This window comes from Equus quagga, chromosome 9 (assembly GCF_021613505.1).
Source record: "Equus quagga isolate Etosha38 chromosome 9, UCLA_HA_Equagga_1.0, whole genome shotgun sequence".
NCBI classification, from domain to species: Eukaryota; Metazoa; Chordata; class Mammalia; order Perissodactyla; family Equidae; genus Equus; species Equus quagga.
In genome coordinates this window covers 109,229,443-109,255,894 of record NC_060275.1, presented here as the reverse complement: position 1 = coordinate 109,255,894, position 26,452 = coordinate 109,229,443, and the positions used below count along the sequence as shown (strand labels likewise).

Genomic DNA, 26,452 nt, shown 5'->3' with positions numbered 1-26,452 from the left:
TCAGGCAGCTCACAGCATAGCTGCCAGCTTCATCAGAGCAAGGACTCCAAGACAGAGATTTTCTTTTTTTAACAGAAATAAGATTTAACCTATATATTCTCCAAACCACAAGTTGGCTAGATGAACATTTTGGGTAAAGACGTATATTAGAGCTGTATGATGTTGTCATCCATATATACTCAAGGTACATGTTTGTATAAGTCAGATTAACAACACCTTGCTCTCCGTTATTTCTTAGGCTTGCACACTTGCTAGAAGGAATGCAGATGTCTTCCTGAAATACCTGCACAGGAACAGTGTGAACATGCCAGGGATGGTGACACACATCAAAGCCCCTGAACAGCAAGTGAAAAGTGAGTGCAGCCAGCTCATGAGAGGCGATAGGAAGAGCTTGACAAGACACGTCCTGAAATCTTGATCCAGGACTTCATGTTAAATGTCCATTTCATATTATTAAAGTTTGCACTAATTCTCTTACTTTAATAATAAAATATTAAACAAATATATGGATTGGTAATTTATTGAATAAAATTGAAGAATATAAACAGGGAGAAAATGTAGCATTCAAGATGTTCATTGGCATTGGCTTTTGTTAAAACAAGTGAAAATATTAGAAATCAGGAAAAAATGAAGACCAGGAATAGGTATGGGCAAAATATTTTTAAAAGTTCTAATCAAGAAATTATAGACCAATGTTATTGTTGTAAAGTGTTATCAGTTTTATATACGTAATTCATTATTGATAATAGCAAATTACAAAATAATATTATACAGTATGATACAATTTGAGTATAAAAATCTATAAAACTATGTTTTATATGTATATGTAAATGCGTAGAAAAAGATCGGGGAAGATTTGTGCTAAACTATTAGTAGAATTGACGTGGGTGGAAGTGAAGGGGACTTGAAATGTTTATTCTGTCACTTAAATTTAATCGTGGTTTTTGACAAGTTCAATTGAAGTGACGTGGAAATGGATCCTCAGAAACTGATCGGTGTTGTTCAACAGCCTTGATATTCCGCCATCGCTCCGTCAGCTTGAATTCTCTCCCTGATTCGAGCAGTCAGTACTGGATAGATGAGGAAGCTGAGGCCACACAGGCTGCTCTCTTAGAGTGGAGCTTTGTAGGAAAAACAGTAACAAGTGATTCATCTCACACTTTTTAAAGCAATATAATTGGCAAACACTTTCTGTGTCATATTGTCTCCCCTTCATCTGTTAGTTGTCACAGAATAATTTTTTGTCACAACAGGATACTCCTCTAAGTCCTGCAGGTGAGATTATATTTCTTAACCAGTGGGCGTTTCTCTTGGGACAATGAGTGACTGACGAGAACAGCCATTTTTCAGCAAGAACAAGTCTTCATTGCCAGCATGTTATTTGCATTCGTGATCCGTTTACTCAGCTCATTTCCTGTGAAAATCATTTCCTTTCTCCTGTCTCTCGATGTTGCTTTGGTTGTTGGTCGTCCTCTGTTTTCTCTGATCACAGGTGTTGTGACCCTTTCTAGGTTGTGCTGGTCTGACAGGCGTGCCTGTGTGAGAGGAGGGTGTGCTCTATGGTCTCACTCACTAGATAGTCTGTGCGTTTGCTACTGGACATCAGAGAGCTGGATGCCACGGAGAATTAAAGAAATGCTCTGTTTCTCTTACCATCTACTTGGGGACAGAGGATTTATGCATGGGACAATGCAGTAAATCCACGTGAGGGTCATGGGGCCAGAAGAGGCAGGCTGGCCACAGAGGATCGCTCAGGAGCTTGAGGAAGCCCCAGGTGGTCTCCCTTCCATCTCAGTCCCAGGAGAGCAGTTACCACGCTGCCTGGCTGCTTACTTGCCCCAAGTCAGTCCTGCCCTGGGCAGCGACTGGGGAAACAGGAGACTAGGAAAGACCCGTTGGCTTATATTCATTTTCGTTTGTGATATTTTCATTCAAGTGGTAGCTTAATTTTTTGACACTCTTCAAGTTTCAGCCTTAATTTGTTTCACTAAACTGTGGTAAATATAGGAAAGACAGTGCAGCATTACCCCTGAGCTGACAGGTAAATGCTGTTCGCATGCTCTTGTTTCTCACAAAATAGCCTACGAGCAACTCAGCAAATATTTGTGGAAAAGTTAATATTTTTAGGGTTTTCCAACATAATGAAGTTATATTCTACGTACCATTTTATTTGATTCACAATTTGTCTTAGGAATCTTTTTCTAAACTTTTTTGTCTATTTTATAAACTTCTAGAGTAAAACAGACTTACTGTAAAAAAATTTTAAAGTGTACAAATGTCTATAAATTACCAAATTCCTTTGCCAGTGGTAACCACTGTCAAGACTTTTTTGTGCATCCTGCCTGTGTACATAAATGTAAATAAGCAGAGAAATATAAACATATGTGAATTCAACTTACCCATCCCACTTTTTACTTTTTACCAAAATGAGTCTGTATTTCCATGCGATTTACTGCTTTCACTTAATAATCCTCTTAGTCCTCTTTCTATATCAGAAGTTAAAATCTGTGCTATCCTTTTTAATGTCTAGTATAGTGGTTTCATAAGTGATTTAACCCTGCCCACCCCCGCCCACTGATGGGCTCATATGTTGCTGCCAGTTTTTCCAAACAGCACCTCAGTGTTTGTGCATCTCAGTACAGATCCTGCTGAGAGCTTGTGTAAGCACCGTGCCTCTGAAAGATCAATTCCTGCTTCAGAGGTACGCACACCTCGATGCTTTACCTTTGCCAGCTTGCCCTCTGCAAAGCTTGTGCTCCGTGGTCCTCCCTCAGTGGTGTAGGGTCCTGAGTGCCTGTCCCTCTGCCCCTTCCGGCACTGGGAAGCATAGTCCTTGCCAGGAATATGGCGAAAGATGGTCTCATTGTTTGAATGAGGTTCAACGTGTTTCTGTATTTTTAGTGACCGCGTTTTAAAAGTCATGAATTTCATGTTTATATGCTTTGCTTATTTTTCTGTGGATTGTTGATCTTTTTTTCTGTTGAATATTAAGTAAATTAGATCTATGTCTTCTGTTTTCCCAGTAGTTTTTCCTGGCTTTTTATTTGTGCAGTATTTTTATGACGGTTACATTCCTTGGTTATGACATTTTTAATTTTTATGTAATCAGGATGTTTTGGCCTTTCCACCTTTGTGCTTCTCTACTTCATGTCCTCCCTTCTCCTCAGGATTTATGTTTTTGTTTTTATTTTTTTAAAAAGACTTTGTTTTTCTTCTGGCACGCCACCATTTTGACATATATCCTTTAATATATACTAAATTCCTTCTACAGGAAGCTTTTAATGGTCTTGAACAAAATATCTAATACTGACTGGTTTTTTTTTTTTTTTTCTCAGTATTGCTTTAGCAATTCGAGGTCTTTGGTTGTCCCATATGAATTTTAGAATTCTTCGCTCTATTTCCATGAAGATTGTCACTGGGATTCTGACTGGGGTTGCATTGAATCTCTGGATTGCTTTGGGTAGTATGGACATTTTAACTGTGGTTATTCTTCCAGTCCATGTGCATGGAACCTCTTTATGTCATTATCAATTTCTTTCAGTAATGTCTTATAGTTTTCATTGTGTAAGTCCTTCACCTCCTTAGTTAAGTTTATTCCTAGGTACTTTATTCTTTACTTGCGATTGTAAATGGAGTTGCATTCTTGAGTTCTCTTTCTGTAAGTTCGTTATTGGAGTACAGAAATGCAGCTGATTTTTGTGAGTTGATTTTGTACCCTGAAACTTTACTGTAGTTCGTAATTATTTCTATTAATTTTCCAATGGATTCATTGGGGTTTTCTGTATATAAGATCATGTCATCTGCAAATAGCGAGATTTTCACTTCTTCACTCCCTATTTGGATTCCTTTTATTCCTTTCTCTTGCCTAATTGCTCTGGCCAAAATCTCCAGTACTACATTGAATAAGTGTGGTGATAGTGGGCATCCTCATCTTGTTCCTGTTCTCAGAGGGATGGCGTTCAGTTTTTGCCCGTTGAGTATGATGTTGTCTGTGGGTTTGTCATATATGGCCTTTACTATGTTGACGTAATTTTCTTCCATCCCCGTTTTGTGAAGAGTTATTATCATAAATGGCTGTTGAATCTTGTCAGATGCTTTCTCTGCATCTATTGAGATGATCATGTGGTTTTTATTCCTCAATTTGTTGATGTGGTGTATCACGTTGATTGATTTGCAGATGTTGAACCCTCCCTATGTCCCTGGTATAAACCCCACTTGATCATGATGTATGATCCTTTTGGTGTATTGCTGAATTGGGGTTGCCAAAATTTTGTTGAGGATTTTTGCATCTATGTTCATCAGTGATATTGGCCTGTAGTTCTCCTTTTTTGTGTTGTCCCTGTCAGGCTTTCGTATCAGAGTGATGTTGGCCTTGTAGAACGTGTTAGTACGCATTCCATCTTCCCTATTTTTTTGCAATAGCTTGAGAAGGATAGGTATTAAATCCTCTCTGAATGTTCGGTAGAATTATCCAGGGAAGCTGTCTGGTCCTGGGTTTTTATTCTTTGGGATGCTTTTGATTACTGTTTCAATCTCTTTCCTTGTGAGTGATCTATTCAGATTATCTATTTCTTATTGATTCAGCTTTGAGACGTTATAAGAGTCTAAGAATTTGTCCATTTCCTCTAGATTCTCCATTTTGTTGGCATATAGTTTTTTGTAGTATTCTGTTATAATCCCTTGTGTTTCTGTGGTATCCGTTGTTGTTTCTCCTCTTTCATTTCTAATTTTATTTATCTGAGCTTTCTCTCTTTTCTTCTTCATAAGTCTTGCTAGGGGTTTGTCAATTTTATGTATCTTCTCAAAGAACCAGCTCTTTGTTTCATTGATCCTTTCTATTGCCTTTTTTGTTTCAATAGCATTTATTTCTGCTCTGGTTTTTATTATTTCTCTCCTTCTGCTGACTTTGGGCTTTGTTTGTTTTTCTTTTTCTAATTCAATTAGGTATAGTTTCAGAATGCTTATTTGGGCTTTTTCTTGTTTGTTAAGGTGAGCCTGTACTGCAATGAATTTCCCTCTTAATGCAGCTTTTGCTGCATCCCATATGGCTTGGTATGGTATGTTTTCATTTTCATCTGTCTACAGACATTTTTTGATTTCTCCTTTAATTTCTTCAATGATCCATTGCTTGTTCAATAGTATGTTGTTTAGTCTCCACATCTTTGTCCTTTTCTCAGCCTTTTTCTTGTAATTAATTTCTAGCTTTATAACATTGTGATAGGAAAAATCTTTGTTATTATTTCAACCTTAAATTTATTGAGGCTTGCCTTGTTTCCCAACATATGATCTATTCTTGACAATGTTCCGTGCATCCTTGAGAAGAATGTGTATTCTGCTGTTTTTGGATGGAATGTTCTATATATGTCTATTAAGTTCAACTGTTCTAGCTTTTCATTTAATTCCACTGTTTACTTATTGGTTTTCTGTCTGGATGATTTATCCATTGATGTGAGTGGAGTGTTGAGGTTTCCTACTATTATTGTGCTATTATTAATATCTTCTTTTAGGTTTGTTAATAGTTGCTTTATGTACTTTGGTGCTCCTGAGTTGGGTGCATAGATATTTATAAGTGTTATTTCTTCTTGATGGAATGTCCCTTTGATCATGATATACTGCCCCCCTGTGTCTCTCTTTACCTGTCTTATCTTGAAGTCTACTTTGTCTGATATAAGTATGGCAATACTTGCTTTCTTTTGTTTGCCATTAGCTTGGAGTATTGTCTTCCATCCCTTCACTCTGAGCCTGTGTTTGTCATTGGAGCTGAGATGTGTTTCCTGGAGGCAGCATATTGTTGGATCTTGTTCTTTAATCTATCTCACCACTCTGTGTCTTTTTATTGGAGAATTCAATCCATTTCTGTTTAGGATGATTATTGATATATGAGGGCTTAATGCTACCATTTTATCACTCATTTTCCAGTTTTCCTGCATTTCCTTTGTTTCTTGTCCTGTGTATTTTGGTCTACAAATTGAGTTATGTATTTTTTTTATGTTGTGTTTCTTTGTTTTTTCCTTATCTATTATTTGTGTCTCTGTTCTGCTTTTTTGTTTAGTGGTTACCCTGAGGTTTGTATTCAAAATCTTGTGGATAAGATCGTCCCTTTTCTGATGGCCTCTTATTCCCTTAGACTAAACCAATTCACTCCCTTTCCTTTTCCCCTCCTAGCTTGTTTTTTTCACATCTTATTGCATCTTGTGTTTTGAGTTTGTGTTTAAAATGACAATGTTATCTTTGTTTTTGGTGTTTTCTTCCCTTTTGTCTTTACTGCTATATTTGAGTGTTTGCTCTCCTGCTCTGATTCTGTCTAACTATTTATCTCCTTAGTCTGTGCTTTGTAACCCTTTCTCCTCCTCTTTTTTTTCAGGTGTGAGTGCCTTCTTGAGGATTTCTTGTTGGAGGGGTCTTGTGGCTACAAACTCCCTTAGTTTATGTTTGTCTGGGAAAGATTTTATTTCTCCATCATATCTCATGGATATTTTCACTGTTTAGAGTATTCTTGGCTGAAAGTTTTTGTCCTTCAAAGATTTGAATATGTCATTCCAGTCTCTCCTAGCCTATGAGGTTTCTGCAGAGAAATCCAATGAAAGCCTGATAGGTGTTCCTTTGTAGGTTATTTTCTTCTCCCTTGCTGCCCTTAGTATTTTTTCTTTGTCATTCAGTTTTGCCAGTTACGCTGCTATATGCCTTGCAGTAGGTCTTTTTACATTGACATATTTAGGTTATCTGGCAGCTTCTTCCACATGGATTTCCTTCCATAGGTTTGGAAAGTTCTCTTCTGTTGTTTCTTTGAACAAGCTTTCCACTCCATTTTCTTTCTCTTCTCCTTCTTGAATACAAATAATTCTTATGTGATATTTCCTAATTGAGTCAGATATTTCTCAGCAACTTTCTTTGTTTCTTTTTAATCTTAGTTCTGTCTCCTCCTCTGTCTGGAGCATTTCAACATGTCTATCTTCGATTATGCTGATTCGCTTCTCTTTTGTGTCCACTCAGGCATTCAGGGAATCCATCTTTTGTTTTATTTCTTCCATTGTGTCTTTCATCTCTAATATTTCTGATTGATTCTTCTTTGTAGTTTCAATCTCTTTTGTGATGTAGCTCTTGAACTCGTTGAATTGTTTCTCTACGTTCTCTTTACCTCATTGAGTTTTTTGATGATAGCTGTTTTGAATTCTTTGTCATTTAGATTACATATTTCTGCGTCCTCAGGACTAATTTCTGGGTACTTGTCATTTTCTTTCTGGTCTGGAGAGCTAATATAATGTTTGATATTGCTAGAGGGACTGGGTCTCTTTGTTTGCATCCTGGTGTTATTTGGTCACAGTTACCACCTATCGCCACTGGGTGGGGGTCAAGAGCCATGTTTTCTGAGCCGTTTGCTTTCAGCCGAAATCCCAGTGGCTGGAGCTGCACAGAACGGATGTGTGTGTTGGGGGGGGCGGTTTCCTCCTGTGTGATCTCGGGGGTTTTGCCCTCTGCTTTCACTGTCTGCTCTCCTGGGATGATAAGGTCACCCCCCACAAGAGCTTTTGCCCTGGTAGAGGGCTTCCCTCTAGGCTGCAAGGGCCCTCGGGAGTCCTTGACATTCCCGTGAATGAACATCCCCTCCCCCATTCCTTCCCTCTCGGAGGCCTCCCGCAGTCCCGGATCACAGTCTAAGCAGAGCAAGTCAAGATTTCTCTTACCCCTTTCCCTCTTCTCCAAGGGGGCTCCAGCCTCTCCACTCTCTGTCGTATGGTTGCGTGGGTCTCTCTTACGCATTTTTTTTTTAAAGATTTTATTTTTTTCCTTTTTCTCCCCAAAGCCCCCTGGTACATAGTTGTATATTCTTCGTTGTGGGTCCTTCTAGTTGTGGTGTGTGGGATGCTGCCTCAGCGTGGTTTGATGAGCAGTGCCATGTCCGCGCCCAGGATTCGAACCAACGAAACACTGGGCCGCCTGCAGCGGAGCGCATGAACTTAACCACTCGGCCATGGGGCCAGCCCCTCTCTTACGTTTTTTATGTTGTGTTTGGATGTCCTGTGTTGGAGTGTGGATGTTTGTTCGTTGTATGTTGGAGGGGAAAGATTACTGGAAATACTCACTTAGCCATGATGCTGACGTCACTCTAATACTGATGTTTTTTGGGCCATTGTTAAATTGCCCCAGCAGGGGATGGAATATGTGTATCCCCTGATCCAGCTGACCCAAGGTGTTAGAGGCCAGCTTTAAGTGTCTAGTGATCTCATTCGTAAGATGATAAACTGGGCGAAGAGAATGAGGAGCGGTCTGATTGACATGCTCGTGAGAACACTGGACAAGCCAGCAGTGTGGATTCTGTCTTGCAATGACATTTGATAAAAAGTATTTACATAAAAGTGAATGGAATTTTGAAGATGTTTTCATTGATTGTGAGCACTAACATACTTTCTCTTTATTCTCTCAGATATCTTAAATGAACTCTTCCAGCGGGAGAACAGGGTATTGCATTACTGGACCATGAGAAAGAGGCGCCTAGACCAGTGCCAGCAGTACGTGGTCTTCGAACGAAGTGCCAAGCAGGTCAGCTGTGACACAGGGCTCCCAGAGCTCTCCACCTCGTCCCCAGCCCTCCCTCATCAGATGGGCAGCTTTGGACATTTCCAGTTCCGAAAACCGCTTTCTAACGATGAAAACAGTCATGCTTTTAATCAACAGTTGATCTTAAAAAGAAAACCCTACAGCCTCTTCTTACAGCCTAAGAAAGATTAAATTTCCCTCAGCATAGGTTTCTCACTTGGGGAGCATATTTTGTTCCAGTTGGTGACTGTTAGGCTCACAGTGGGTAGCCTGGTGCTTAGAACTGGGCATTCCCCATAGGCTGATAAACTGGAGTTCGTGGTCCAGGGGCCCAGCGCCCTGACTCAGCCTCCTCTCGTCTTGGCTGGCTTTACCAAGTGTAGTTCTTATATTCCCAACAGAGGTGGCAGGCAATAGTATTTTTTAATATTTAAATTGCATTTTCTTAACATTTTATTTGAAGATTGTTCAACCATATTTCAGATATCTGGAGGGCCTGATTTTGTTTCTAATTAGAGGTTGTTTCGTAATCTTTTCTCACATCTTCATCATCTCTCTGTTGAAAAACAGGGAATCGTTCAGCTACAGAGAACAAAATTGTAAATAATTTCCCTTGACAGGGAGCAATAATGCAATGTGTTGTTGCTTTTTCCCAAAGTCAGCTCATTTGCCAAAAACAAAATTCTTAAGTTTATGCCATTACAGATGATGACCCAACAGCACTGTGGCCCTGTTGGGTTCAGTTCTATGCCACAATTCCGTAGTACATATCGATTGCTTGTAACAGACAGTCTTCGAGTCCCCTTGCTGGTGTGCAGTGTTCAGGATGGCACCCTGAGGTGAATTGGATGCAGTGTTACTGGTGGGAACATGGGAGGCGACCTCTGAGCTTCCTGGACACCTCCTCTGTGGCCTCCCCCTGCCTCATGGTCTCCTCCTCCCGGGCTCTCTGCTGCCCCCTCTTCCTTATCTCCTCCTCTGAATGTTGGCTTTCTCCGGTGCTGCGTCTGGGGCTTGTTCTTGTTTCTCTTTCCTCTCTTCTTATCTCTGTCTGTTGCTGTCTCCCAGCCCTGACCTCCATTTCTGGTCTTCGGGTTTATCAATCCCAGCTGCCTCCTTGGCATCTCTCCACTTTGGCCTTCCCGAAGGCAGCACTGGACTCCTGATTCCCTGCCCCCACATCCCCCTCATCTTACAGGTGTGTCGTTCCCCACTCCCGTCTTTCCCTCATCTTCCCTCTTTGATCCCTTTATTGGGTCCCATAGGTGCAAACGTCCCGCGTGTGTCAGATCTGCCTCCGCCTCTTTGCCTCCAGAGCCATCATGGCATACAAACCCCAGCCATGTCCTGCCTAAACCTCTGAACCAGTTTGCTAACCAGTGTTGCTGTTTCCACTCGCTCTCCACTCCTATCCCTTTTCCAGACAGCAACCCCATTCACTTTCAGACAAAAGTCCAAGCTCTACCTGTGACCTCCAAGAGCCCTCCTGCCCTCCGCAGTCTCACCTCCCACCTCTCCCTGCAATAGGCTGAGCTCGCTCAGCTTGGGGCCGTGCATGTGCCCCTCTGCCCACAGAGCTTTCCCCCGTCCTTCCCGCGGCCAACCCTTCTCAGCCTGCAGGTCCCCGCCTTTCTGGGAGAGGTCTCCCTCCTCTCATTTGTCTTTGTGTACCTTCCATGTCTCTCCTTCCTGGTCTACAGGGGTAGGGCCTGAGCTTCTCCTGTTCCCCGGTGCCTCACACAGCACCTGACTCCATCACAGGCCCTCCGGGGCGATTTGCTATATGAGTGGAGAAACTAGGGACCTTTGAGTAAATTGACAAAGATGGCTTTCTGCCTTGATTCAGTTACTGATATCAGTAACACTATCAGTGTCAGTGTTAACATTGTTTCAGAGGTGCGCTCAGGCATAATAAGAAAAGTAAACTCTCAGCCACTAAGCTGCGTGATGAGTAAGCTGGGTCATGGTTTCCTTTTCAGTTTTCCTTCTAAAATGCCATAAATACTGTGATGTATCTAATAGAGACAGTGATGTTTCTGTTCCAAGACCAGTGAGTCTCAGTGGATGACTTAGAAATTACGAAAGACAAATATAAAAGCTTCTACTTTTTTGTGCTTCTTTTCCATAGCATTGCTTCTTAGTTGTGTATACTTAAATGTCTAATTTCACTTCAGATATATGAAAATAGAAGAAAAGAATTGGCTTACATCTAAAAACATGAAAGAACATACAAATTAGAACCGTGTCATTCTGTTGAAATCTGAACCTCGCTGGCCCCCTTCTCTGCAGGTGTGGTCGTCTCTCTCCCACAACTGGAAGGTTAAACCGCATCCTCTGCCAGCATCTCCAAGAGGTGTATTCATGCATAATGCGGAGGGCTCCTCTGAAGGAACCCTCAAAAGCAAGTGCACTGGGTACACACCTGGGTACTCACTGGCCTCAGGAATAGGAAGAAAGGCCTAAGGTTGCACATTTGAAGGCTAGGAATTCGCATCTGCTTCCTTTCTCTTTTTTAGTTGGAACGTCCAATAAGGTTCTGACATTCCAGAGATGTGAACATCTCATTTAAATGTGAAATCACAGACAAGGCTGGCACACATCAAGAAATACTCCCTCGAAAAGAGACATGCTTCTGAAATAAGTATCATAATTCTAAAAAGGAAAAAAAAGGACATTCTAGAAAGTTCTATCGTGTCACTTATGTAGCAACCGTAAAAAGTTCAAGAGTTTCTTACAACCATGAACCTTGGAGGCACAATAAAAGTACAATGAAATAAACCACAACTAAGATCCTTTCTCAAGAACACTGAGAAGGGGTGGGTGAGGAGTGGTCTGCGACCCTCTTGCTGCTGAACACTGAGACGCTAAGGAATTGGGACTTGCTACTCTCCCACTGTTGAGCCATGAGCGTTTTCTGTCCCTCCCTCTGCAGGCTTTAGAGTGGATCCATGACAACGGGGATTTCTACCTTTCCACACACACCTCTACGGGCTCGAGCATCCAGCATACCCAGGAGCTCCTGAAGGAGCACGAGGAGTTCCAGATCACCGCAAAGGTAAGTCATGTCGGTGTTAGACATCTGTGTAGTGGCCTGCGCGTCTGCTTGGGTTTTTCCACAGTGACCTAGACCAGGATTCTTTGTGTAAATGAGGCATTTCTCACAAAGATCATTTAGGAAATACCTTCTGAAATTGGAGAAACAGGGAGACCCTGGTGGCTTATTCTGCATTACATGAGGTGGGGCTTCTCACTGCCTCTCACGCTGGCTCCTCGGTGTCCCGTCATTTATGTGTCTTCCATTTGTTTCTCTGATTTCTGTGAATATCTCCCATCTCCTTCCTTCCCCCCCCCCGCCCCTTCTTTGCCCTTTTTATTATTCTCCTTTTCTCTTTCTGTTTTTGTTTCCAAGGTATTTTCTGAGTACTTGCTATTTTTTTGAAACACTGTTTGGTGTTACCAGCTGGGCTTGGCTGTGTTCCGTGGGGGTTTTCCTTCCTGGTCTTCAGTCGGTGAGAGCTGTTAGAGTAGTGCCACTGTGCTGGTCCAGTCCTGGAGCGGCCCATGTTCTGTAGCTGGTGGGCTGTTCTCTGAGAGTTTATGTTTCAGTATACCTGTTTGTGGTTGTCCACAGGTTTGTAAAACTGGAGGCATTTTCACTTTTCTCCTGAAAATCAAATAGAATTAAATACTTCTTCACGGTATATGCAGTATATGTGTGAATTTTTAAGCAAGTATATAATAAGAATCCACATATTGACTTCAGTGTTTTCCCCATTAAAGTGTATACCTGCAGAGGCTAATTCCTTCTTTTACCTCAAAACTATTCTGAGACTCTTTTAGAGTTCCCTTTTCAACCTGTGGTGGTGGTAGTTTTCAAAGTTTTTGAATATACGTTCTTGGTAATATTTTCGGAAATGCCTGTGTTTTTGATGATAGATTTGAGTTTTTACGAAACACTGAAAATTAATTCAAATTGAAGTGTGGAAAATAAATGGTCAGGCTGGATAATATTTTTGGTTAAAAAGAAGTGTTCCTATAAAGTAAAAAGATTGATTTTCTCATGTTACCCTTCACCTGGCTTTGAAAACATGTCAAAGGGGAATTTTTAAATCATTTAGAGTGACAGCAGCTACTTTGTAGTATGTTTATTTGTCCTCTTCAATGTTTTCTGGAACGCTTTCTGACTTCTGCTGTTCTTCCGAACCCTGCTCTGCTCCAGGCCCCCCAAGCTCTAAGCTTGTTTCCTTCCGTTCACCCTCGGGGTGCAGGGCCCTGGGACTCCCTGGTCTCTGGGCAAGAGGAGCACACAGTGGACAGACTGAACACTGCAGGGCTCGGTGAGGAGAGCTGTCACTCAGTGGTGGCCCCGAGGGCATTGGGGGGCGGGCAGGGCCGGGGCAGGCAGGCAGGCAGCCACCGACTGCCGCACCTGGCAGGGGCACTCAGCATTCCCAGGCGGGCACCCATTTGGCGAGGAGAGCCCACTGGTCCCGCCTCTGTGGGTCCAGATCGTGTCTTTCCCTTCCTCTAGATGCAGCACACCTCCGGCTGTGATTCTCATTTTTGTTAATAGTGTACCTTATGTGATCTATATTTGTTTCTTTGAATATCCTTTGTTTATAAAAGTACTCAGAAAATGCCTAATATAGCACTCAGAGGTAGATTTCAGATTTGCTCCCTTTTACCAACGTAAAGTTCTGTTAATGCTCCACTGTGCAGGCCGTTGTATGTGGCCAAATGGCGCGTTCACAGCACAGCTCCTGGGCGCCACGCACACAGAATACGTGCGTGTCACCGGCTGGAGTTCAGTGGCGTGGCAGCTTTCCTACACACCAGTGGAGCATGGATGAAAGGATTTTTCTGTCATCCCTAAATTTCCCTTTTCCTCAAATTTGGGGCATAGTGTTGGAAGAATGGGCAGTAACAGACATATTTTTACCCTTGTATTTTATAAAAAATAAGCGTCTAAAATCGTAGGTGACATCTGACCTTTCTGTTTCCCAAAAACGCAGACCTGTCTCTGTGATTGGGTGTACTGAATCAGTTTTGCTAAGAGGAACTGGTAGATTTTGCAAAGAACGCCTCTCACTTTTTTTTTTCCCCAGCAGTTTTTTTTCCTAGCTGCCTTTCTTTTAATCAGAAAGCTCCTGCGCTGGTGCTTGGAGCAGTCCTTTAGTTTTTCCTGTTGAAGAGAGGCTACCCTCTTGGTCGCCTCTGTCATCCTCTCTTATTGTCTTCTGAGAATCCATTTTTCTTTGGTTATATAGAGAATCCTTAGCTCTGATAGGACAGTCTTCGAATTCAGTCGTTACAGTAATTAGCATTGTAACATTTTCAGTGTTAGTAGAAACGAAGCCTCTGGTCGCTCTCTGAGACTCGGCTTGATTCGGGATGCTCCGCCTGCACCCCAGTCATGGGTGTTTACTTAAAGTGACTTCTGCCCTCACCGAAGACCTACTGACTTAGACTGTCTAGGAGTGAGGCCTGAAGATGAGTGTGTTTAACAAGCTCCCAGGTGATTGTGACGTAAGCACACTGAAGTTCGAAACCAATGCCTCACTGACACTTTCAGAGCTTTGCTGCCTTCTTCCCACGCGGCTGCTGCGTTCCTGATCACCGCTGTCCCCAGTGCCAGATGCCTTACTTTGCCAGAAAGTGTCTAAGACAGTTGAATGTGCATCCTTTCTGGGTTTCTGGTTACCTCAGAACATGATGAATAAAAGTCTTTTGAGCATGTGGACTTAAGAATTCAGTTTGCTTTTGTTCTCCAAACCCTTGATTATGCCTAGAGATGAGATTGTTCAAATGATCATATTTGTGTACTTTAAAATAAAAATCTGCTTTTATAGCAATCTCTAGAAATAACAACAGTAAGGATAAAAACCTATATATTTCATTTTAAAAGATGTAGGTTTTTTTCATGGTGTTGGATAGCCTTCTGGAAAAAAGTTGTTGGATTTATCTTGCTACCAAGATAAATGCCAGAAGAAGATTTAAATATCAACAATGAAAACCTAAAAGTACTAGAAGAAATAACAGGACACAAAACCTAAACCCAGAAAAGAAAGGATGGATAAATTTACCTACACAAAAAAATGTAAAGTTTTCTAAAGAGCAGTCCACCATAACCAAAATCTCAAGACAGAAGGCAAGTAGAAAAGATATATATGCATCTCATATCACAAAGGGCCGATTACCCAATAGTAAAGAGCTTTTACAAATCAATAAGAAAACAAACAAGAAAATGGACAGAAGATATTAAAAATGACTCACAGGAGAGGAATATAAATTGCTCTTAAGCATACGAGATTATCAACTTTACTTAAAATAAGAAAAGTGTAAATCAGAATTACACTGAGTTCTGTATTCACCCAGGAGATTGGCAAAGATCAAAAAGCTTGATAACGTATGTTGACAAGGTGCTGCTGCTGGGGGAGCATGAATTGGGGTGACCTCTGTCCAGGTGGTCTGGCAGCATCACAGATGCACTTGCTGGAGCCCCAGCCATTCCACAACTCGAAATACACACTCTGGCCACATGTGCTCAGACTCATGAGCTATTCTTGCCTTGTTGCTTGTGATAGGAAAAGATTGGAAGCAACATGAAGGACCATCAGTGGGAATGTGTTAACTTACAGAACATCCAGACAGTGAAATATTATGCATCTCTAAACACAATCAAGGACACTGCTTGTGTCCTGATAGTGAAGGATAACCAGGAGTTGTTAAATGACAGATACTAGTGCAGAGTAGTGTTTATCATATGCGAGCATTTACGTAAAACGGAAAGGAAGAAAAACAAATGCATCCTTACAGACACCTGCTTGTGTATAATAAAATGTCTCCAGAATGCTACACAAGAAGCTGGTCACTGGGACTAGTGACAGGAAGAGGTGGGGAGAGAAGACTTTTCACATTGTATCCTTTTTTACCCTTTGAATTTTGATTTCTGTGAATGTGTTTTAAAAATACCAATTGAAATAAACATATGCCACAATGTAAAAGGTTCCTGGATTTGTTGTACTGAATTTTGATCCCACCATTCATTTATTCAACAATTATTTCTTGAGCCCCCACTATGTACCAGGAACTACTCATTGCTGGGCTCATGGATTGCACATTCTAGTTAGAGAAACAGGCAGTAATGTGATAAATGGGTAAATATATATACATATAGATGTTAAGTAATAAGAGAAAAAAGACAGCCAGGAGGGAAGGGAGGGTGGCCACTTGTGTTGGAGACGCTAGGGCAGGCCTCATCGAGAAGCCTGGGACTGTCTGATGAGCATTTTTTGTTTAAGTGAAGTTTACACATGGAAGACGTGTCCATCCACCAGGCTTGGGCTGTGGGAAGTCTTCCATTCTGCATCTAAGTTCATATAATCAGCGTCAGCCTATTGGTGTTACATCTTGGCAAGTGGTCTATTTTGTGATGTGTCAGACATATACAGAAATCGTCCTCTGGTTTCTGGGTGTTTTTGTTTGCTGTTTTAACGTAGGCAAGCTGCATTATCCTTTATCATCACTTCTCTGTACCCAATGCTTAAACCACAAAACAGCATTCTTAACACCTGACAATACACACAGTTTGCAGTGCCCTCCACTGATGGCAACTGTGACAGCGGGAAAAGAAGTGCCGCACCACTTTTCTGTGCTTTTCAGCAGGTTGCTGTCTTGGCCCCCAGCGGGGAAGCCTTATCTAGGCAACCCAAGTTTTTAAAAATCCTCCATTAGTCATATTCTCTTTGATATTAAAATTTAGCAGTGTTTCTAAGTTAAGTCCCTAGTGGAATTTATGCTTCCAAATCTGAAACGTCATCTTTTATTTCCTTGGGTTATAATTAGGCTTGTCTTCTATCCAGAAAGGTATAGTGTTGGTGTCAAGTCTAAAGGTTGGTTTGGCAGATAGTTCCAGTATAGAGTGAGCAGATTTTAACTCACTCGACTTGAGTTCATTTCCACACAAGATGAAGGCCCTAAAAGCTTTCAGATTGTTTTAGGTTTTGCTGACTTTTGCCAGTAAAGAGCTTTTATAGCATCTGCCACAGTGATTTTTTTCACAGAGATATTAGTGTACCTTGAGTTCTGTTTTCATAGATTTTTTTAAGTATATATTCATGCCAGTTAAGAGTAACTACCACACCCGTTAAAGTCACAGGTGTATACACACTTGCATAAAGAACTAATGTTAATTTATTTTCTCAATAAATATTTGGTGAATGTCCACTATGCCAGACACATGGAAGGTCTGTGAGAAATTAGGAAAACAAATAGCCCTGGCCTGTGGCAGTTACGTTATAACAGGAGAGAGACAGACAATAATTGTGACAAGCACATTTCACTACTTAGAAGGTGTGATGCATGCCATGGGAAACAACAGAGCAGACAGCGGAAGTGTGGTTGGAGCAAGGGGACAAGCTGCCGTTTTTAGGGGCTCAGGGAGGGGAGAAGGTGGCCTTTGTTTGAGCAAGGACATGAAGGAGCCATGGAGACGTCTCGAGGAATCCCATTCCAGGCAGAAGGGGGGCACTGGTGCGGAGACCTGCAGGCAAGAACGTGCCTGGAGGGGTGGTGTGGGCAGCTGGACACGGGGCGCGGGGCGCTCGGCAGTGGCCGGGTTGCGGGGTGTCTGTGGAGGGTCTAAGGATCTTCACAGCTGGTTTCCCAGGTTGCCTGGTGAATTCTGGCTCAGGACTTAGTTCCAAACTAAGATAATTTATCCAGATTTTGAACCCTGACCTTCTTCCTGTTGGGGACTTTTAAAGTCAGTTTCCTGCATGTTAGTTGCAAAGATTTTCTAGTCAAAGGTTAGCTGAGAGAAGCAGATTCCATAGCAGAAGAGTACTCATTTGAAATGCCAGCAGGAATGTTGAAGGAAGCCTCGTAGGAATAATAAACGAAATGGAGGTGATGCAAGATCCGTGGAGAAATCAGAGCTGAGTGAAGTTACTGCCATACATATAGAACCATTGTTTTGTGGTTATCCTTAATGTTATAAAAAGCGATAAAGTTATGCCTTAACTTAAGAAAAGATCTTTTCTATATAATACAAAATGAAATAATGTGGTTTTTTTAAAAGAGAGAATTCTAAAACAGGGAACAAAATTTTAAATAGCTTTATGAAGATAGTGTCCTGCCCAATGACTTTGATCTACTGAGCGTTAAGAATGAACTGAGTGTGTGACACCAGGAGCTTCATATGGATTTTGTGGAGAGTCTGCCATGGGGAGAGCCTTTGTCACATGTGCTCCCAAAAAACCAAAACTCACACGGCTGCTGCCCTGAAGGAACTTGCGGTCTAAATGGGCACATAAAGTAAACATGCTTAAAGCAGGGGGTGTCTTTGTAACCAACACATACAGCACTCAAAGGAGGACAGCCCTCGACTTTTGGAGTGGACATCCTGAGTGAGCATCCATTCATTGATTCTGCAGGTTTTTACTGAGCCTCTACCAGACGAAGACGTTGTGGAAAGAAGTCTAGATTTTGTCTTGGAGGTCATGAAGAGCTGAAGAAAGATAGCTAGTCCAGGATCAGAGAGATGAACTGGATGGACTTGGGGGTTTAGTCTGAGTTTCTACCACCAGCAATTTTTTTTCCTGTCCGGAACTCAGAGTTGTCGGCAAGTTGCCACTGTGTTTCTGGTTTCTGGCAGTTGGGTTCATTTGCTTCACAATACTTTCCTGTTGTTTTTTGCAGCAAACCAAAGAGAGAGTGAAGCTATTGATACAGCTGGCTGATGGCTTTTGTGAAAAAGGGCATGCCCATGCGGCAGAGATAAAAAAATGTGTTACTGCAGTGGATAAGAGGTACAGAGATTTCTCTCTGCGGATGGAGAAGTACAGGACCTCTTTGGAGAAAGCTCTGGGGATTTCTTCAGATTCCAACAAATCGGTAAATTGCTCTGTGTGCACTGAGTACCTCCCGATGTTTTTCCTCATGTCTTGTTTGTTGATTAAATGAAGTTCATTGACTCTCTTATTCCTCAGAGTAAAAGCCTTCAGCTGGATATAATTCCAGCCAGTATCCCTGGGTCAGAGGTGAAACTTCGAGATGCCGCTCATGAACTTAATGAAGAAAAACGGAAGTCTGCCCGCAGGAAAGAGTAAGCCAGTCTTTAAGAACCTGCCAGGAGTCATTGAGAAATATGAAGACAGTGTCACTTGGACAAACGTGTGCTTCTATTTGTGCTTTGAAACCAAAGAGCATTAATACTTTCTGTCGCTCTGAATGTGCTTAGTTTTTGTAACACAAACTCCACTGTATCCAGTGTCCCCTTATCACCTGATTCAGAAACAGTGTCTTGTTTTTATCGCTGTGCCTCCATTTCACATGGAGTTGACAGATTGTTTTAGCATCATTGTCATCCATAGGTCACGAGTAGTAACAATAAGGAGAAGAAATTAATAAAACAAGTGGATGTGTTTAAAAGTTGCTGGTTAGTAAACTATACTAGATATTAATAAAGACAAAAAAATTGGTCTAAACTAGTGGTTTTCAGTCAGGAATTTTGTCCCCTGGGGAACATTTGGCAATTTGCGGAGACATTTTTGGTTGTCACACAGTGGGGAGGCAGGAGTGCTAGTGGCTTCTAGTGGGCGGAGCCCAGGGATGCTGCTGAACGTCCTCCAGCTCCCAGGACGTCCCCCCAGCAAAGCAGTGTCCGGCCCCGGACGTCAGTGCTGCTGAGTTAAGAAGCTGATCTGGAGGCCCCTCAGCAAAATGTTTTCCAAAATGTTTTTTCCTTTGAACTGGTGGCCAGATACTATTATGTTTCTATCTATTCTCGATTTAATTCTCCAAAACTCATTACAGACTAGTGCTTTTAAAACCACCTTATTGTTTCATAAACCGTAAAAGTAGATAGTTAAAATAATCGTGTATCCTGACAGCGAACTGAAGCGTTCATTGTCTTTCTCTATTAAAGGTTCATCATGGCTGAGCTGATTCAAACTGAAAAGGCTTATGTCAGAGACCTCCGGGAGTGTATGGATGTAAGTAAGTTTTTTTGCTTGTTTACTTAGATTGAGTATAATCTTGCTATTTACTCTTACCTATTGGTAATTCTTAAGATAATCGCACGTTTTGTTGTTCTTCCTGAGATTTAAAGTGTGCATACATAAGCCGCCGGTTCACGCTCCTGTGCTTCGATGACAGTCTAGGCTTGTTTTTGCCCATTACCGAGTTGATGCAGCATTAATCCGCTCATTCCGTTTGTCACATGATGGCCTGGCTGACATCCTCTTTGAATAGAATTCTACAGCAGCTTCAGAGAAATGTGCCCACTAGTTATGATCAGCAGCTAATACTTAGTAGTTGAAGGAAAATTTGTTGTAACTTTGTGGAGTGGGTTAATTCCAAAACTCGAAGCTGGGCGTAAGTTTAGAGATGAGAAGTATAGGAACTACTCTCAAGTATTAATAGCAATTGAGGCTGTTTTGTAAAAGATCCCATTCTTAAGATATGTTTTCATTTCTACATTAACTCTGGGTGTGTAATTACAGATGTCAGGAATAGCTGTTTCTTGGAAGTTTGGTGTTGGTTTTTGTCTAATCCCTGTTTCCTCCTGGCCAGACCTACCTGTGGGAGATGACCAGCGGTGTGGAGGAGATCCCGCCTGGGATTGTCAACAAAGAGCTCATTATCTTCGGGAACATGCAGGAAATCTATGAGTTCCATAATAAGTAAGTGGCTTTATCTTTGGGGAGCTAATTACTCTTGAAATCTAGATACTCTGCTGAAGTTTCATATCAAGAAATAAAAGTTTCCAATTGAATTAAGCGTGGATTTCAGTGATTTTGTTGAGATTTGAATGAAGCCTGTCAGGCTTTCTTCACAATGACTAGCATTCTGGAGACTATTTTAATACAGACTCAACTTTATACTTACTTTTAATAGAAATAAGATTAGGAACACTGAACACTGTTTCTGTAAGAACCTGACTTCCCTCAAGCCATGTCCTCAGCTGCTACCTCAGTTGCTTCTTAGAGTTAAAGGAAGAAGAGTTCTCCGTGGGCTGCTGGAGACGTTTGGTCTTCTCTGTAAGAGAGGAAAGAGGGAACTGAGGCCAGAACAGATGTGTAGTCTGATCAAAAGAAAATGCACTTTACGTTGGCCACAGGAGGCACTTGGTTTTATTTTTAAGATTGAAAAAAAAGCAGCAGAAGTTGCTTTAGGCAGAGTCTGTGCAGCCCAACAGCCTATGGTAAGACGAGGCTGGGGCCAGAACCCGTAAGGTCATCCCTCCCTCCCCCCCGCAGCAAAAGACGCCAAAATCTCAATGGGTTCTTCCGATTGAGTACGTACGTCTCTAAATTATATCCTTAGTGACTAAACATAGCGCTCGCCCAGAAGTAAGTAAAATTTCTGTTCGAAGGTGTTAAACTGCTTAGCTGTTTGAAAGTCACCATAACTTACCCTAGTTAACAGCTACATATTTTGTTAAATCTTAAAATCTAAAGGGCACAGATTTTTCACTGCACTTGATTAAAATGATGAAATTCAGGCATGGCTGGAATTTGTGGTATGCTTGGTCTAATTTCTGGCCTATGTCCCTAGGAAAATGTTTTTAAACACTTTAATAATATAGCTTTTTTATTCCCTGCAGCATATTTCTGAAAGAGCTGGAGAAATATGAACAGTTACCAGAGGACGTTGGACATTGCTTTGTTACTTGGGTAATGAGACCTCAACTACTTGTTCTCTCACAATTCTTTGGTGGCTGTGAAGGAAGTTGGAAGGAATATTGTTCACATTTATGTCACCATCTTCTACTGGTATCTGCATACAGAGAAACGGTCTTTACCTCAAAGAGTTATATTCTCCAACTAGTTATTAATATGGAGTGAGCTTTTTATTGGCAGTCGTTATGGTTTGAAATAGAACATTTAGTGTGTCGGGCCTCAGTGTGGCCCTGGGGATTCACACATAAATGAGCACACAGCCCTGCCTGGGGCGGGGGTGAGGGGGTATCACTTCTCCAGTCGGGAGGGGAGGCAGTCAGGAGGGGATGGCGCTGTGCCGTCTAAGTGTGCTGCCCAGGTTGGCACACACCATTGTGGGAAGAGAGAGGGCATGCGCAGCTTGGACTGCGTGTGTGTGGTATCAGCAGGATGTTTCATTTTAATAGCTTTCTTTATAACACAGGGATTCTTTGATTTGGGGCTTAAGTTTTCTTTACACAGCTTCTTTTCTACATAAAAGTTTATCGTATTTTGACTTATTGCCATTTGAAAGAAATATTCTAAATATTTTTTGTTTGTAGGCAGACAAGTTTCAGATGTATGTCACATATTGCAAAAATAAGCCTGATTCTACTCAGCTGATATTAGAGCATGCGGGATCCTACTTTGATGTAAGTAATAGACTCCTGATGAAGCTCTGAAATTTTCAGAGTTGTATTTGCTAAACATAAAATACAACATTACTCATAACTTTCACCTAATTGATGGTATAGTGTTTTATTTTTGGTTTTATCTGTCACATTTATGGTGGGATAGTCTTATATTTTCTTCTGGTTTTAAAAGATCCTTCTCAAGTATTGGGAGCTGTATATGTATAAGAAATTGAGATTTTAACATGTTCCTCTGTGTGTGTGTATGTGCCATTGCTTACTATTTATATATAATCATTAATTTTTGACATGTAATATAATATGTAGAAAGTATGAACTATTAAGCTTCTTTTCCCCTCTGTAAAGCAGAAATACCTTGGAATCTTTTTTAAATCATTGATTGTTCCCATTTTAATTTCATGATGTTATTAATTTCCAAAAGCAACCTACCAGGAAGATTTTACAAATAGCACTGTAACAGTTAGGGCCATTGCAAGGTCCATTAATTATATTCTCATTGGTGTAAACGTAGAGGTAGGGCATCTTTTATTGAAAGATATTACAGGGAGGTTATTTAGTACAAAAGAGGATGGAGCCATATGCTATAACATACAGAATGCTTTTAGGTTTCCAGAACGTAATTGAATGTGTGCCAAATACATTTTGATTAAAAGATAAGGTACTTTTGAATGTTCTGTACAATTTTGTGCATAAGGCTGAAAGAATATTAGACTTGTGTCTCTTTACACATCACTGCCTTCGTAAATATGAAGTCTGCTCCCAGCCTAGTGCTGCCTTTTCTTTTCAATATTTCACAAGACTCTGGGTCTTTGCTGTTAGATGAAACCCAGCACTATGGCTACGTGCAGAGTTAGAATTATTTGAGGCCTAACCATTGAGAACATGTGGCACATTTAATGTTTGGAATCAAAGCCATTCAAACAACCCTTGTGCCCTCAAGCATCTTTAAGAATAAAGGAAATCATGCTTGTCTGACTTAGGGATTTCACAAATTACTTGCCATCAGTATTCACCATACAGCATTTTTGCACATCTCCCAGGGCTCTTTTAACTCACCAAACTTGGTCATGGGTGCTTAGCATGGAGTGGTGAATAACATAGACAGGGTGCCCACCTTCACGGAGAGGGATACAAAGAGCAAGCACATTATTGCATGTAAACAACTCAGTTGGAAATCAAAGGAGAAATCATGGCTTTGGATCTGCCACAGACCAAAGACCTAGGATGTCCTTCTACCCACAGTGCTCTGCCCCTCTCCCATCCAAGGTAAAATTTTAGAAGCAAAGAAGGTCTTGTTAATATTCTAACAGCCTTTGAGAAAAAGGAAACATAATTATTTCAGCAGGATTAAACCTTTGCCAGGTATTTTGGAAGAACACTGTGATCTTGTAGCCATTTTTGAATAGTGTAACCCTCTGATAAGGTAATAAGGATGTTAACAGAAATAGTGAGATTGGTGTTTAGAAATCTTGGAGATCTGCTTCTGAAAATGTTATCAAAACAAGGTATTAAAAAGACCTTTCAGTATCTTTCAAATGTATTGTGGCATATTCATAAGATGGACTACTGCTCAGCACTATAAGGGGATAAACTCTTGATAATGAACAACTTGGATTAATCTCCAAGAAGTGGGCTGAAAGAAGTTAGACATAAATGAATACGTTCTGTTTAATTCCTTTTATATGAAATTCTAGAAGATGCAGAACTAAACTACGGTGATAGAAAGCGGAACAGGGCTTGTCTCTTGGAGGAGGTGGGCAGTGGGTGGGCAAGTGAGTGGGTGGGGGCATGGAGAACTTTCTCTCGTGTTGGAAATGATCTGTCCCTTGGTTTGGGAGTTGCTTATAAGTGTGTTAACACTTGTCAGAACTCGTTGACCTGTGTACATAGATGCGTGCCTTATACTGTATGTGAAAAGAAATCTTTCAGATGTGATATATTAAATTGTGAACATGTGTATCGTAATCATAAATCCCACATTTTCAAACAATTGCAAATTGAAAAGAAACCTTTAAGACTCTATTTCTCATCTGGAAGCTAGAGGCAGAATTATCAGATTTTTAGTCTAAGCTGCCTGATTCTTGCGTGACGAGTGCTTTGGTGATCCCTGCAGCCAGCCCTCCATAGGAAGTACTGCCCGTGAGTCACGGTCTCGTCTCCTTTACCCGCCAGCCTAATCCAAGTGACAAACAGGTTGAGAAGACCAAGGTCTGGTGGCTTTTAAATCTAATTTGAAGCATAGAATATCAGAAGATAACCTTTTTTTGAAAAATGTGTGAGAAGAATGCTAAGAACTAAGATAATGCAAATACAGTAGGTTGGTGCGAAAATTCTGGGCTGGAAGATAGTAGTGATGACAAAAAGGGGAGAATCCCTTGATAGTGCATGAATTTGTTAGTGAAGAAGAAGGAAGCCTCTTGTAGGGAGAGTCTGGCTGTGGGAAGGGACATGCTCTGTGACCAGGCTGCACACGTGGCTGAAGCTCCAGGAGCTGCAGTGGCAGAGAGGGCGGATCCCGTCCCTGACTCTGTGTCTGGTGCTGAGTGGGCGCCAGTGCCGGCCCCTGGGACAGCAGCAGGCCTCGTGGCTTCTCCTGTTCGCTCTGTGCTGTGAAAGCCCGCCATGCCGAGTAAACACTGCTGTCTTTTGTGTTCAAAGTGATAACCTGACTGAGGTTTATTATGTTGAGTATATTAAAAGAATCAAGAGTGAGTTCCATTTCATATTTACAGAAAAATAGTGATATGTGTGTGTTCATCTTGGGGGTAAACAAATGTAAATTTTTAGTTCGTGCTGTCTAATTTATCCAGTGATGAATATTTGTATATTTATATATATAAGTAAATATTTTTTCTTAATTCAGGAGATACAGCAGCGACATGGATTAGCCAATTCCATCTCTTCCTACCTTATTAAACCAGTTCAGCGAATAACGAAGTATCAGCTCCTTTTAAAAGTATGTATGAACCGTCTTTGACTGAAAAATTTTATGAATTGTACATTACTATTTTGACACTTCTCTGTTTAAGTAAAGTACCCTGAATTTTTTAAATAACACCTAGCAGATTAACTATATTTTTTAATTCCTTGCCCTTCATTGCCCTGACTGATTCTCAGCGCAGCAGGTACGGGAATGAGCCTCACAACAGTGCTGGTCTGCAGGGATGGAAACGGGCCTCTGCGGGAGCGGGCCGTGCACGATTGTCCCTGGGTCCCTGTTCTCTGGGCACAGCTCTGAACCCGGCTGGGGCTGACGCCCAGGATTTCCACTAAATCCACGAACTCCTTGCCTCAGGCAGTTTCCTCTCTGTTGTCTCTGGTCATTTGTCACACACATTTTTATGGAGCATATTGTTCATACAAATCACAAGTGTTTGAGTCAAACTGACCTCTACTTTTTCTTGGTTATGAATGATTATAATTAAAGTCACATTTGTAAAAATCTAATAACAATTGGTCCTGATAATAGAATGATAAAGAAAACTTAGAATTTGTGATGAGTTGTTACAGAATTTATTACATGTGATACACATTTTCTTGACTACAAGAAAAATAATTTACAACTTCTGATGATTTAACCCTAGCATTTCCTTGGCCAGTCAATGTTATTAAACATTAGAATGTACTGACCATCCAGTCATCCTGGTAACAATATTTTATGAATCTGACTGTCCCCAGTTCAGTCCTAGCACAGTAATAGGAGGTGATAATGTAATTTTTCTAGATATAAAAGAAATACAGAAGTTGAGGTTATGAATGCCTGAATCTTTCCCTTACTTTTTGTTAATAAGAAAAATCTAGAAATATTAAAAAGTGGCTGCATTCTTTTGTGAAAGTGATACCATTATGGAACTTTCTGTTGGAAAAGCTCTCGTGTCCTTCTGTGTCAAAATCCCACTCAGTGATGTTATGACCATCATTGCAGAAGTACGTAGTCGCTGTAAACCTCAGCTAGAAGTCAGGAGGCCAAGTTGTTTATCTTCACATTTGCCCTTTGCCCTTTGCTTTGTAATTCTGCAAGGCAGTTTACTTCTTGGTGTCCTCAGGATTTAAGGATTTTGTTTTTAGCACATAGTCCTACTAAAGATCGCTTCCTCAGTGGCCTCACACTCTCAATCACTATTAAACTGGTGCTTTCATTTATCAACCTTCCTTTATCCTGCCCAGGGTTCTTCAAGAGAACAGTAGTAAGCTATGTTGAGCTCCCCAATGAGGAAGCTTTTTCTGCCAGTGACATTGCATTTCTAAAGCAGTTTTTGTCCAGCTGCTCGGAATAGGAGCTAAACACCACCTGGTCATGAGCAACGTGCCTGTCTGGTAGCTCAGTTGCTCTAAACCATCCAGTGTGAGAGCAAAGCTAACTGCAGCATCATGTCTGTCTTTTGTTGAAAACCGGCACACAAAAAGCTGTCGTCACTGTTACTGACTGATAATAGTCATTAAAATACTGGTAAGAAAATACCTTACCAATATTGGCCCAAAAAATTGGCCGTGAAAATCCTACAAATAGCAGCGGAGCGTTGTCTGATAGAGCACCAGAAGGTGAGGGGATGGCACCAA

At 41.2% G+C, this 26,452-nt stretch overlaps 1 protein-coding gene across 5 annotated transcripts in view; it reads left to right on the top strand.

Annotated features, from left to right (window-relative positions):
- TRIO (trio Rho guanine nucleotide exchange factor) overlaps positions 1-26,452 on the top strand; it is a 355,799-nt gene that overhangs the window by 224,953 nt on the left and 104,394 nt on the right. For all 5 annotated transcript variants that reach the window (XM_046672288.1, XM_046672289.1, XM_046672290.1 and 2 more), the window contains 10 exons: positions 239-353; positions 8,426-8,541; positions 11,471-11,593; positions 18,238-18,432; positions 18,528-18,643; positions 19,466-19,532; positions 20,113-20,222; positions 21,146-21,215; positions 21,803-21,892; positions 24,756-24,848. In XM_046672288.1, coding sequence (XP_046528244.1) covers positions 239-353; positions 8,426-8,541; positions 11,471-11,593; positions 18,238-18,432; positions 18,528-18,643; positions 19,466-19,532; positions 20,113-20,222; positions 21,146-21,215; positions 21,803-21,892; positions 24,756-24,848 — 1,095 coding nt within the window. The remainder of the gene's footprint in view (positions 1-238; positions 354-8,425; positions 8,542-11,470; positions 11,594-18,237; positions 18,433-18,527; positions 18,644-19,465; positions 19,533-20,112; positions 20,223-21,145; positions 21,216-21,802; positions 21,893-24,755; positions 24,849-26,452) is intronic.